The sequence below is a fragment of the Callorhinchus milii genome, unplaced genomic scaffold, assembly GCF_018977255.1.
Source record: "Callorhinchus milii isolate IMCB2004 unplaced genomic scaffold, IMCB_Cmil_1.0 Scaffold3, whole genome shotgun sequence".
NCBI lineage: Eukaryota > Metazoa > Chordata > Chondrichthyes > Chimaeriformes > Callorhinchidae > Callorhinchus > Callorhinchus milii.
In genome coordinates this window covers 12,755,284-12,768,981 of record NW_024704744.1, presented here as the reverse complement: position 1 = coordinate 12,768,981, position 13,698 = coordinate 12,755,284, and the positions used below count along the sequence as shown (strand labels likewise).

The following is a 13,698-nucleotide window of genomic DNA, read 5'->3' as shown; positions in this document are numbered from 1 at the left end:
CTGCCGCGTTCGCCCACAAATATACAGTCAATTCACTTTACAGTGTGTTCTGTGAAGCGCTTTGGGACGTCCTCCCGACGTGAAAAGCGCTATATCAAATGCAAGGATTATTATTATTATTATTATGATTATAGATCTCAGCGCACCACAGCTGAGCTGCTTCAGCCAGGACGGCTGACTCCTTGCAGGATTGCACCGTGTGTGTGTGTGTGTGTGTGTGTGTGGGGGGGGAACACACACACACACAGATCCTAACCCCAATTGCAGCCAAGAGAAACCCACACAACTGACCACCAAACCAAACCCCCAGTCTGATCCACACACCAGGGAGACCCCGCCCACCGGGCCCCGCCCACCCGTCAATCACCAACCCCAGCGAGAGAGAGAGGGGGGCGGGGCGGGGGCGACGGGGCGCAACCTAACCTGCGCGGCGCTCCGATTGGCCGGGCCGCGCGACAGGCGTTCCACTCGGGCGGCGCCGGCCGCCGCTGTGTGGCCGAGGCCGGCGTCAATCGTCGCGCGTCACAATGGGAGGGGGGTGGGGGCGGGGGGTGTCATGTTAGGTTGGCCGGGAGGGAACGCTCTGTGCGCAGTGAACGGCGGAGAGAGTGAGAGGAGAGAGAGAGTGAGTGAGTGTGAGAGAGAGAGAGAGAGAAGGCGAGAGAGTGGCGACGATGCTCTGCAAAAGCGGCTCCTGGCTGTCGGTGGCGTGGCTGCTGCTGGTTGCTGTCCCGCAGAGGGCCGGTTGCTGCCCGAGCCGGTGCCTTTGTTTCCGCACCACGGTGAGATGTATGCACTTAACGCTGGAGCACATACCTGCCGTGTCCCCGCAGACCACCATCCTGTGAGTATACACAGCACAGCGTCTCTCTCTCTCTCTGTGTGTGTGTGTGTGTGTGTGTGGTCAGGGCTGCAGCTCTCAGGGTAGGAGTCAAACCCATCTTTATTTGGGGGATATGTATGCCTTCCGTGCATATAGTGATTTATTCTTTTCTCCCCCCCCCCCACCTCACCCCCCACCACCTCACCCCCCACCTCACCCCCTGTGCATTCGAGGGAAATGTCCAACCATTCGGGGGATGCACTTAACATTTTGCTTCTTGATGGGAGACTGACTGTCTGACTGACTGTCTGTGGCTCCGGAGTTGAGCTGCACTCGTTAAAAGAGCTCTGTTCTGCTCGCGTTGAACTGTGTTCCCCCTAAATGGGGGGTGGGGGGTGTGTGTGTGTGGTGGGGGGTTAAAGGCAGTCATGTCTGGGGGTAAAGGAGGGAGTTTGTATGTCCCTCTTTATTGCACCTGTTGAACAATCTGAACTCCTCTTCTTTCCCCCCAGTGTTACAGTTGTCTTTGCTTTGAGCGGTGACCCTGAGCCTCTCCAGAGATCCCTAAAGCCCAATGATAAACCTCAGATGTTTTGGTGTTCTTTGAGGAAGGGGGTGGGGGGGAGGGTGGGGGGAGGCGGGGTGGGGGGGGGTGGGGGTTTGGGGGTGGGTGGGGAGGGGGGGGTTTGGGGGGTGGGGGGAGGGTGGGGGTGGGGGGGGGGAGGGTGGGGGTGTTTGGGGGGAGGGTTTTGGGGGTGGGGGGGGGGGGGTTTGGGGGTGGGGGGGGGGGGGGGGGGTTTGGGGGTGAGGGGCGGCTGTTGAATCGCCTGGATATGCAGTGTTGGGGGCAGATGGAGGTGTAGGTGTGGATGGCACCAGTCACCAACACCGGCAGTTATTTGCTCAAACGCCTTAAGATGTGTTGTGGAGATTACTTTGCAATCCAACACTTCTTTTGCGCGCACAGCACCGAAACATCCCCCTCACCCCCTCCTCCCCCTCACCACCCCCCTCCTCCTTCCCCCCCTCTCCCCCCTCCCCTCCCTCCCTCCCCCTCTCCCCCCTCCTCCTCCCTCCTCCCCCCCTCACCCCCCCTCCTCCTCCCTCCCCTCCCCCCCCCCTCACCCCCCTCCCCTCCCCCCTCACCCCCTTCTCCTCCCCCACTCTCCCCCCTCCCCCCCCCTCACCCCCCCCCTCCCTCCCCCCCCTCCCCCCCCCCCCCCTTCTCCTCCCCCACCTCCCTCCCCCCCTCACCCCCTCGCCCCCCCCTCCCCCCCCCCCCCCCCCCCTCCCCTCCCCCCCCTCCCCTCCCCTCCCCCCCCCCCTCCCCTCCCCCCTCCCCTCACCCCCCTCCCCTCACCCCCTCCCCTCACCCCCCCCCCCCTCCCCTCCTCCCCTCACGTTCAACACGAGCACAGATGCGGAATGTAAACATCATCGGTTACACCTCGAAAGGAGTCGACGATACAGAGGGTCTGAGCTCTGACTCTCTGCGATGTTGAACACGTTTACCTGAATGCAAAGTGTCCTCACACAGTCCGCACGTTGTCAGCGACACATAGTGACTGAACTCTGCCGAAACTTTAGGTAGAAGTGGATACAATCTTCCGTCTTTCTTTCTCTCTCTCTCTCTCTCTCTCTATCTATTTCTCTCCCTTTCCCACCCACCTGTCCAGGTGAGCACTTTCTGATCAATGTGAGGTACATCTATCCTTGTGTGTGTGTATATATATGTGTGTGTATATATATGTGTGTGTATATATATGTGTGTGTATATATATGTGTGTGTATATATGTGTGTATGTATATATGTGTGTGTGTGTATATGTGTGTGTGTATATATGTGTGTGTATGTGTGTGTGTGTGTATGTGTGTGTGTATATATATGTATATATGTGTGTGTGTAACCTGGAAACTCTCAGTATAACTACGTGAGTGAGTGAGTGAGATCAGCCCGAAAAATAGTGGGCAACTGTTCAAGAATGTACAAATAACGGAGGTTGGAAGCAAAACATTTCCTTTTTTTTTGTCGCCTGCCCTTTTGATCGTGGTATTATCTCATAAATCCTAGGCGTCCCGGCTGCTCTGTCATAAAAAAGGATCTCTGAATTGACTGTCTGCCACCCTCGCTGCAAAACCCCTGAAGCGACTTCTTTAACCCCAATGGGATGATCTGAGCACTGAATGGAAATGCTGTGTTATTTATTGGTTGGGGAGGGATTTTCCTGTATTGATGTGCGGGAATGAGCAGAGGTTGGAATGAGGGCTGTTTTTTATTGCAGTGAAGTTTGAGTGGGAATGCGGTTGTTTGCACGAAGTCTTAGAACAAGCCAACTGCAGGTTTGCGTGTGTGTGCGCGTGTTTGTAGACTTTGCCGGACAGATTGTGTGTGTTTTATGTTCTGATTTTTGGAGAAGGCTATACAATACTCAAATGAATCCATAACTTGGCTTGAGGAGGGAGTGATTATCCCACTGTACACTTATATACAGTAAATCTCACATAAGTTGTATCGCTGGGACCATATATTTCATACGACTTATGCAAAGTATAAGTTATGTCAAGCTTGCGTAGAATATAAACTTCTGAAAGGGACCTGGGCAGATGTACGACTGATGCAGTTATAAGATTGATACAGATCAGCTTTATGCAATTTTTACTGAAGTATCAACATCCCCCTGACCGTACTTTGATCCAGTTAAAAAGCAGAAAAGACTGCAGTTCCACGTCTTGTGCCTGGTATTCTGTGTGTGTGTTTTGGGAGCGAGAGAAAGAATATTGCCCTCTGCTTGGCTCTTAACCCTTTGCCCTCATTTGGGACTCTGCGAGTCTGCTTCACCAAAAAGATATTCTCTTAAATGAATGAATGTCCTTACTTCTGGCAAGGGGAAAGGTTAAAGGCTTGTAAGTGAGTTTGACTGAGGTACTGTTTGATGCTGTTAACTTGTGACTGATTAGAGAAGGCAGAAAAGTGAGGTGATACTTTCACACATTTTTATGTGTTTCTTTGTTTTAAAAAAAGCGCTGCCACAACTCAAGTTGCTTTCTCTTTGGGAATCATTGGGAGTTCTTCCACACATTAGTTTCATGCCTTGATTTCTTTTATAGACTGCTGCGTGTGTATATTTATTTATATATGTTTATAAACATCTCGCTTATCCATTAATATGAATCCAGCATTGGATACGTTTTTGCGAATGTCCGAATGTCAGCATTCAGGCTTATGTCTCCAGTTTATCTTAATAGGTTGATGTTTTCCTATGTTGTGAAGGGTATTTATGAGGCAGGGACCTACTGAAGAGAAAGTTGACTTTGATAGTGAACAGTTGTCATTTTTGGCCTTTGTCACCACAAATTCTGAACGTATTCTGTTGATGAATAAACATGTCTCTAAATCTGAAAGCCTTTTGATCAACCCGTAAGATTTTCCCCTGCAAATTTAACACTCTTGTATGTTCTGCATAAGAATGGGATCACAGTGGAGTCTCGAAGCTGAGGAGGTGCAATTGTTATAATTGGAATGAACTCCAATGGTTGGTATAAACCCAGATATATTAATTCTCATTTTTAAAACTACATCCAGTCCATGACTGATTTTTCTACCCCAAAAAGGTGTTTGCACAGGAATCTGCCTTCTCATTGTTACCTTGAGTATTTTTGTTTGCAATGCCCCGCGATGATCATGTTTTTCAAATGTGCAGTAGAAGGATTGAGTGTGGGGGTGGGGTGGGGGGGGGGGGGGGATGAGGGGAGGAAGCAAGATTCCTCTATACAAGGATTGACATTATCAAAATTGCAGGTTTAAACATTTCCATTTAATTACAGACCCAGAATTGTGTAATCAGAAAAGGGAAGAAACAGATTGTTTAGGATTAATCATTTCTTCACAGAGAGTGGTGAATCTGTGAAATGGAGGTGGTCAATACTGATTGTATCAGCAGATCTAAAGGGATTTAAATTGATTTGGTGAATAAGATGGTTTGAAATTATAAATGGATCTTAAAAAAAACACCCTTTGGGACAAGCTTGATGAGCCATATGCAGCAGAACAGTGCAATAAATCTCATCTTTTTAAGGTTGTGTACAGATTGGCTGCTGCACTTGTTTGCAAATAGTCCTATCAGTTTACAGAACTTGCTGTGAAGTCTTGGCAATGTGATAAGGTTGTGTTTTATCAAATGCAAGAATTTTTATGACATTATGAGCGACAGATTACTGCTAGGATCCTGTGCTGAATAAGGATATAAATGATTGATTTACAAACAATGTGCAGTGCAGAAACAGGCCACTCGGCTCAACTAGTCTGTGCCAGTCGGTGTTTCTACTCCACCCAAGGTTTCACCCATCGCTCCCTTACCTTTCTGTTTCCCACTCCCTCATGTCAAGGTCTAACGTCCTCTGGAATGCATTAGATTATGACATACATAGTTAATTGTGCCGTGACAATTTGCAGCAGTGTGGTGCAACACATTGAATATGCAGGATTTGTAGTTTTTGAGGTTATACAATGTGACATGTAGTTGCATGCTATTCATGTGCAGTAATCTGGAGCAGTGGCAGTGCAGAAGTGTCTTATCCAACCCAAACACAAAATGCATTCACTTAATGCTAGATGTGCTGTAGGTTCCAGAATAAGAGTAAGAGCAGGTCTCCTTCTCCCCTTGCTTAAGAAAAATAGTAAAACTTGAAGAACAAATGATCACATGGAAACTCGTAGTCACATGTATTGTAATACAGTAGTTTTCGATTAAACTGTAGTACTGTTGTGTATGTAAATAAGTACAGAAAAATGTAATGTACATTATTCATTTGAACTGTACTGGCTTCAATTTCTTCAATGGGTTTTGCAAGACGTATAATTGGATTTGTTTTTTTACCATTGTATAACAGATATGTTGTTTATATAAGATTTTTGTCACTGGACCATCAATACAAATGTTGTAAATTGTTGCAAGTTTATTTGTGTGGATTGAAGAAAAGCACAGACTTCAAATGGCTCTGAATTAACCGTTTAGTAATCACTGTCAGCACACTGCTCAGGCTTATTCAAGAATGTTCACTGGAAACATTTCTCAATAAAAATAAAACTGATGAGTTTGGCCACATGGAACTCATGTTTTCACGTGACCATAATTGCTGTGACAGACCAGGGTAGAAGCAGATAGACCCATTTTTGGTCAATGTTAGACAAGGCAGAAGGTACTCGTGTTCATTCCATTTCTAAGCCACCGCTCCCCCCCCAAAACACTGATAATTGGATAAAATTTTACCAACTTATATAGGTACTAGCTGTACCCGTTGCGGCTTCGCTTGCAACCAAAGGATCCAATATGGAATTTAGATTGACACACAGACAGATATTTCATCTTTATACTCCTGGTGGGAGGACTCCTGGTGGGAGGACTCCTGGTGGGAGGACTCCTGGTGGGAGGACTCCTGGTGGGAGGACTCCTGGTGGGAGGACTCGGTGCTTTAAAAATGTAATTTTGTTGTTATTGCCGTGGCTTAGCTTCGTCTGTGTTCCTTATTTTGTTCCTGCCCCTTGGCTATGTTCATGCTGTATGACGCAGGATGCCACAGTGCCACGGTCAACCGGTGTGGCCACCAGGTGTAACTGCAGTGTGTGCGTACATACGTAGGTGCTCTGTGACCCATGATGCCACAACGCCACTTTGACGCTGCGTCCACCAGGTGTAACTGCAGTGCAAAACATAAAACTGAAAATAACTCATGAACGGTAGGAGATACACAAAAACAAATATGCCCATGTTACTCCCAGTAGCATGACCTTTCTGACGAGATATAAATCATGTCTCTCCGTCAATCGGTTATTGAGATTCTTCTTGAAGCGCAAACAGACATTGTTGTTCTGTTAGTACAGAAGATTAATATAGAAGAAGAAGATAGATAGAAGATAAAAGGAAGATTTCTAGACACACAGGCAAATTGTGGAGCATAAGATTTATGTAAGAGCAGGGGACAGGTATGATAATTTTTAGTAGATTATGAAACTATTCAAAGCCAAAGTAAATGAATACAGGTCAACTTCAAAGTGAGTTAGCTGTAACAGCTTTGTTTTTAAATAGCACAATATTTGTCTCTGATATGGTAACAAAAATATAATCAAATGCAACATTTTGGAAGGTTAAACAAAGTGCTTGTGCTCAATTGCTTCCTCTCGGATGAAGATGTTGAATGACTGGTATTGTAAGCAACCATTTGTCATCGTTGACTGGATTGTATTGCAATATTACACACTATGAAAGATTATAATCGATTTTATTAAGCCCTCAACGTGGAGCTCAGGTTTATACTCCCAAGTCTAGGTACGTTTGAAATCACAAACTCACCTAACATTGTGACTAGTATGTCAGTCATAAATGTGATGTATGGAAGATGTATGGGATACTTTAAACCTTTGGTCCGATTTCTGAAAATTCATCTTGTTATACTATAAATTGTTTCCGCTTTAAACACATTTGTCTTTTTCTTGCATTTTACTTTGGACATCGTGGATAGGTGACAATTGATATTTGCAGTTTCATGCTGTGACTGGAAGCCAAACTTATAAAGTTCCACACTTTTAGAGTTGAGAGGTTGGTAGAAGCCTGTGTGTTCAGGTGAACTTCAATGCTTGAGGTGATGGTTGATATGATAGATTAAGGAGTTAGGTGCAAACAAAGGCAGAAAGGCCCAACCTCAGCAAACAGAAGGAAACGGCTCTCCTGTGGAATTTGCTGCAGTGAGGTTTCCATTCTTTGTGCTGTTGTGGAATGCAAAGCCAAAAATCCCTAAAGCATTATAAATTCCTGCAGACGCCTGTAGTGTTTTTGTAGGACAATGGATACAAAACATTGTGTTTTGTTTCCACAGCGCTGTTAAAAGCCAGATGACATTGTCCTTTTTCGTTTCAACTGTGATTGTTTTGCTTCTGGTAACTCCATTTCTTTTAAATTTAAGTGATTATTACTTAGCGCTTGGTTCTATTTTGGAACGAACTTGCACCAGCTACCTTGTGCCAACACAACTGTCAATTCATTCCTTGGTAATCCTGAAGGAACAGCTGTGGTCATGCATCTGTCTAGGCAATGAAGCGGTCCTGTTGTCCAAAACTGTGGAAATTGATAATAGGCTGTACATTCCTGACCTTATTAAATACTCATCAAAATTGCTGCTGTTCTGTGTGATGGTGAGTTCCAACTTCATTTTCAACTCAACTGTTAACATCTTCTCCCTTTTTTATAAATATTGTTACCAACTCATCATCATAGTTGATTGTAGAATTGTTTTTTATATATACAGTATTTATGTATACACTGTTGTCATAACTACATAAAAATCATCTTAGTTGGAATGGTGATTATCTCTGTATGTCTGACAAGCGCTCCGGGGAACTACTCCAGAGCTAAATAAATGCAAGTTGTTGTTGTTATCGTTGACTTATAAGCTTCGCTCTTTCCTCTCCTCTCACTCCCTCCATGAATCCCTCCAATCGCTCTGGTCAAGGTCACAAACGACATCCTGACCATGTGTGACCAGGGCTCCCTCTGCCTTCTCGACCTCTCCACCGCGCTTGACACCGTGGACCACTCAATCCTCCTCCGCCGCCTCTCCTCCCACCTCAACCTTCAAGGTTCTGTCTTTGGTTATTCAGGTCCTACCTTTCACACTGCTTCCACTTTGTCGCGGCAAACGGCTTCTCCTCCAGTCCCCGCACTGTCTTGTGCGGCGTTCCTCAGGGCTCTGTCCTTGGTCCCCTCCTCGTCACCCTCTACACGCTCCCCCTTGGTGACATCATCCGCAGACATGGGGTAAATTTCCACATGTATGCAGATGACACCCAACTCTACCTCTCTGCCTCCACCCTGAACTCCAGGACTACTGGCGTCCTGACCGACTGCCTGTCCGACATCAAGTCCTGGACGAGGGCCAACTTTCTGCAACTCAACGTCAGCAAGACCGAGGCCCTCCTGGTTGACTCGCGCCAGCACCTCCGCACCTCAGGCGCTGGCAGCATCAGCCTCCACGGCTGCACACTGAACCTCAATAAGCCAGACAGGAACCTGGGTATCTTGTTTGATCCCTGAACTGTCCTCTCTCCCCCACATCTGCGCCATGACCGGCACTGCCCACTACCACCTCCGCAATAAAACCAGACTCCGCCACTGCCTCACCCCTCAGGCTGCCGAAACCATCACCCATGCCTTCGTCACCTCAAAGCTTGATTACAGGAACTCCCTCCTCATCGGTCTTCCCAACTTTTCCCTTCACAAGCTGCAGATTATCCAAAACTCTGCAGCTCGTGTACTCTCACGCACCAGGTTCCGCGACCCCATCACTCCCACCCTCGCCCGACTCCACTGGCTCCCCATCCCCCAGAGGATCGAATTCAGGATCCTCATCCTCCCTTTCAAGGCCATCCATGGCCTTGCCCCCTCCTACCTCTCTGACTTGCTGATTCCCTACCAACCTGCCCGCTCCCCTCCGTTCATCGGGCTCCGGCCTGTTCCATGTCTCCCGCCCTACCATCAGTGGCTGAGCTCTCTGCCCCCACACTCTGGAACTCCATCCCACGGTCCCTTCGCCTCGCTTCATCCCTTGTCTCCTTCAAGGCCGGCCTCAAGATCTTTCTCTTCGATCGTGCCTTCGGTCGCCCTCCCACCTCTCTGCCTTCCCTCACCCCTACACTAGCCCTCCCCCATGCTTGGGCCCCGACACCTTACTGTTCAGCGCTTTGGGACATCATCCCGACGTGAAAGGTGCTCTATAAATGTAATTTTGTTGTTGTTGTTATAAGTATCTGTAAGATTCACACAAGAATCATATCCTGTAAGTAGAAGTTTAAATTGATTTCACAGTGTGCTTTTGGTCTGTTCCTGTTTTGTTTAATTCAGTGGGATGCCTTAATATATCTTACTTTTTATCCACCAACTTTACAGACCAATTACCTTCAACAAATAATGATAATTATTGCATTTGATGTAGTAGTCTCTTGTCAAGAGGATTTCTCTAAGTGCTGCACAGGATTTACTGTAAAATGTAGTGACAGTATTGTGGAGGCATTTGTGCATTGCATTGTCCTACAAACAGCAATGAATCTAGAAAATTCTAACATTATAATTACAGTTGGAAATTATGTTGGAACTCTTAAAAGTAGCAGTGATGTTAATGAGTATAATGTACTGAAATATTGTGCTGAAAAAATGGCGACATTTGATGTAATAATTGTAGCATTGAAAGCAACTGGCCTGGATTCCTGTATTGTTGGAGGTTGAAAAGTAAAAGTGCCAACAGTCCACCAAATAAAATTGGTCATTCACTTTAGACTATAAATCAGGGCAATATAAATTCTCACTTAGAAAAATATGGTTTAATTAAGGACAGTCAACACGGATGTGTTGAAGGCAGACTGTGTCTGACAAATCTAATAGAATTTTTGGATGAAGTGACTGAAAAGATGGATGATAAACTATGTCTACTGCACTTAGAGTGCAGTAGACATAGTTTATCTAGATTTTCAAAAGGCATTTGACAAAGTGACTTATAAACAAAATAGAAGCCCACAGTATTAAAGGGACTGTGGCAACATGGATTCAGAACTGGCTAGGATACAGAAAGCAGAGAGTGGTAGTAAATGGGAGATGTGTAATGGTGTCCCTCAGGGGTCGGTATTGGGACCACTGCTCTTTCTGATCTATATTAATGATCTGGACCTGGATATAGGGAGCACAATTTCCAAATTTGCAGATGATACTAAGCTAGGAAAAGTAGTTAATGGTGAGGAGGATAGCACCAGCCTCCAAGAGGCCTTAGACAGATTGGTAAAATGGGCAGAAATGTGGCAGACAAGGTATAATGTGGAGAAATGCGAAGTGTTGAATTTTTGGTAGGAAGAATGAGGAGTGGCAATATAAGCTGATGGTACAATCTTAAAGGGGGCAAATGAACAGAGAGACCTGGAGGTCCACATAAGCAAATCTCTGAAGGTGGCAGGATAGGTAGATAAAGCTGTTAAAAAAGCATACGGGATACTAGGTGTTATAAATAGGGGCATAGAATTCAAAAGTCAGGATGTTATGTTGAGTACTTATAAAATGCTGGTTAGGCCTCAGTGGAGTATTGCGTTCAGTTCTGGGCACCACACTTTAGGAAAGATATTAGGGCATTGGAGAGGGTGCAAAGGAGGTTTATTACCAGGATGGTACCAGGAATGAAGGACCTGAGTTATGAGGAGAGGTTAGCAAAACTAGGATTATTCACCCTGGAGCAGAGAAGATTAAGAGGGGATTTAATAGAGGTTTTCAAGATCATGAGAGGATTTGATAGGTTGAACCGGGAAAAACTGTTTCCACTGGCATGTGGGTCAGTAACCAGAGGACACCAATTTAAGTTAGTTGTTAAAAGAAACAGAGGGGAGGTTAGGAAAAAAAATTTCACCCAGTGAGTTGTTCGGATCTGGAATGCATTACTTGAAAGGGTAGTGGAAGCCGATTCAATAACAACTTTTAAGAGAGAGGTATTTGGGGAGGACAATATTGCAGGACTATGGAGAGAAAGCAAGCCAGTAGGATTGAGTTGGATTGCTCTTTTCGGAGTTGGCGCAGACACGATGGACCGAATGGCCTCTTTCTGTGCTGTATGATTCTATGATATGATTCTATGATTTATGGCTGTTTGTGGGCCATTGCTGTGCAGAAATTGGTTGCTGTGTCTGTCTGCAAAATACACCTTCACAACACCTTACAATGACCCATGTGAAGCGTTTTGAGACGTCCTCCTGATGTGAAGCCCGTTGTATCAGGTGCACGTTTTACATTTTTTTATTATAAACTATTAAAAGGTTTGAGAGAATAATTAGAAAATGTATATGGATGGGTAGTGAATAGACAACTGGTGATTTTAGTAGCATGGAGTTTATTTTGCCTTATGATGGACTAATGTGTTGAAGTGAAGAAAAGTGGGATAAGACCTGTGGAATCCACTAGAAAGTTTCTGAAATACAGAAAAGACATTGCACTATTTGATAACAGTACAATACATAGTTTTCTGTACTGAATAAATATTATCTATTTTGATGAAAAACAAAATGAAGTGGATGTTCTTTCAGAAGTATAGAAGTGTTTTATTTTGTGAAGTTTATTTTATTCTAAACCAAAATCTATAATCACTTTTTCCAAATTATCATTATTTCATTACTGACCATAGAGTTGTTGGACCTTTGCCTTTTTTATTGGTAATCAAACATGATGGAAATAATTACGTTGATTCAAGACACCAGTGAATTCTAAAAATGGTTAGCAATTGTGGTTAGGTTTAAATTTTCTAACTTCCTCGGTTTATGCTGACATTAAGAATAAGGCCCAGCTCATTTGGAACATACATTTATGATTATAACTGGAAGAGTTCTAATCTTGATGGAATATATTTTGATTTATGGCCACACCATAATTGGATGATTATAACTGGAAGAGTTAAAGGGGTGGTTAACATAAACAATTTCCCAAAGAAGGTTGTCAGAAAAAATGGAAATGTTTGCTACAAGCGGTTGTTGAGGCTGAGAACATAACATTTAAAAAGAGACTGAATAAATATTTGTAGAGGAAACTTGTTTCTTGTCAGCTGGGTGTCTGATACACACGGAAACGCATCACCATGCTTAATAGTATTAAACCAGGCTGCAAGTTCCACATATGTGTGCCACCTACACATAGAGATTTTGCTGTATCTGGAATGGAAAGTGCACTCTCCCTGGAGGACGTACACTGGTTACCTAATTCCGAAGCGTTTTGAGTACGGTTGTGTGAGACAAGACTTTGGGACCCCAGAATGTGCATTAGGGTTCTGCTTGGTTTGACGATTTAAATCGGCTCTGGTGGCCGGCACATGGGGCATCAACAAGTAGCCCACCAAACATTCGCACTAGTCTGAATAAGTCTGTGTTAATATAAGAACATAAGAAATGCTCGACGAAAAAAGACCAAGGTCCATCTAGTTTGCCTTCCATCATCCTGGCAGTCGCATGCACATATCTCCCGAACTCCCTCTGTACTATATGCCATAGCGTTATTTCCTAAAAAGAGAACTATCTAATCTGTGTTTGAAGGAATCAACATTTCCTGTTTCAATTATCTCCCGAGGGAGCCTGTTCCACAGGTTCATTATTTGTTCACAGAAAGTGTTTCCGTAGATGTGTTCTGAATTTACCCCCTTCAATCGCAGGCCATGTCTTCTGGTTTTACTATTCTGGACAAGTTGAAACAGCCCGTCATGTTTGACGTTGTCTATCCCCTTTAGAATCTTAAAGACAGCAATCATGTCACCTCTCAATCTTCTCTTTTCCAGCGTGAACTTGCCCAGTTTACTTAGTTGCTCCTCATAGTCCAGTCCTTCCATTCCCTCAATCATTTTGGTTGCCTTCCTCTGTATCCTCTTGATTGCTCCCATATCCTTTTTGTACTGCGGCAACCAGAACTATACACAGTACTAAGTACGGTCTCTCCAATGATTTATACAGTGGTAGGATTACACCACTGCTTCGGCTTGCTATTGATCTTTTGATACATCCAAACATCTGGTTTGCTTTACTCACTGTTAAATCAATATTTTGTTTCCAGTAGCTACTGAGTACCGATATTTGTATCGTGGCCATAAATCAAGAAATATTCAATCAAGTAAACAATATTTGGTTGGTCACCAGTGACTTAAACCACATAGTGTACCACTGTTTGGCAAGCTTTCTTTTGCTGGTTCAGCTTGAACCATCCTCTTGTTAGAACGTTGGCTTGCAGGGGTATCAGAAGGCGAATGGAAAGAATCACTGACACCAGTGATCCTCCCAAGTTCTGCTGATCACCCAGGATGGCTGGTCTGTCGCC

General features: G+C 44.9%; 1 protein-coding gene across 1 annotated transcript in view; it reads left to right on the top strand.

Annotated features, from left to right (window-relative positions):
• Positions 1–647: 647 nt before the first annotated feature.
• Positions 648–13,698, top strand: part of LOC103185976 (peroxidasin homolog) — a 110,464-nt gene continuing 97,413 nt past the window's right edge. The window contains exon 1 of the mRNA XM_042333275.1: positions 648–844. Coding sequence (XP_042189209.1) covers positions 675–844 — 170 coding nt within the window. The 5' untranslated portion in view covers positions 648–674. The remainder of the gene's footprint in view (positions 845–13,698) is intronic.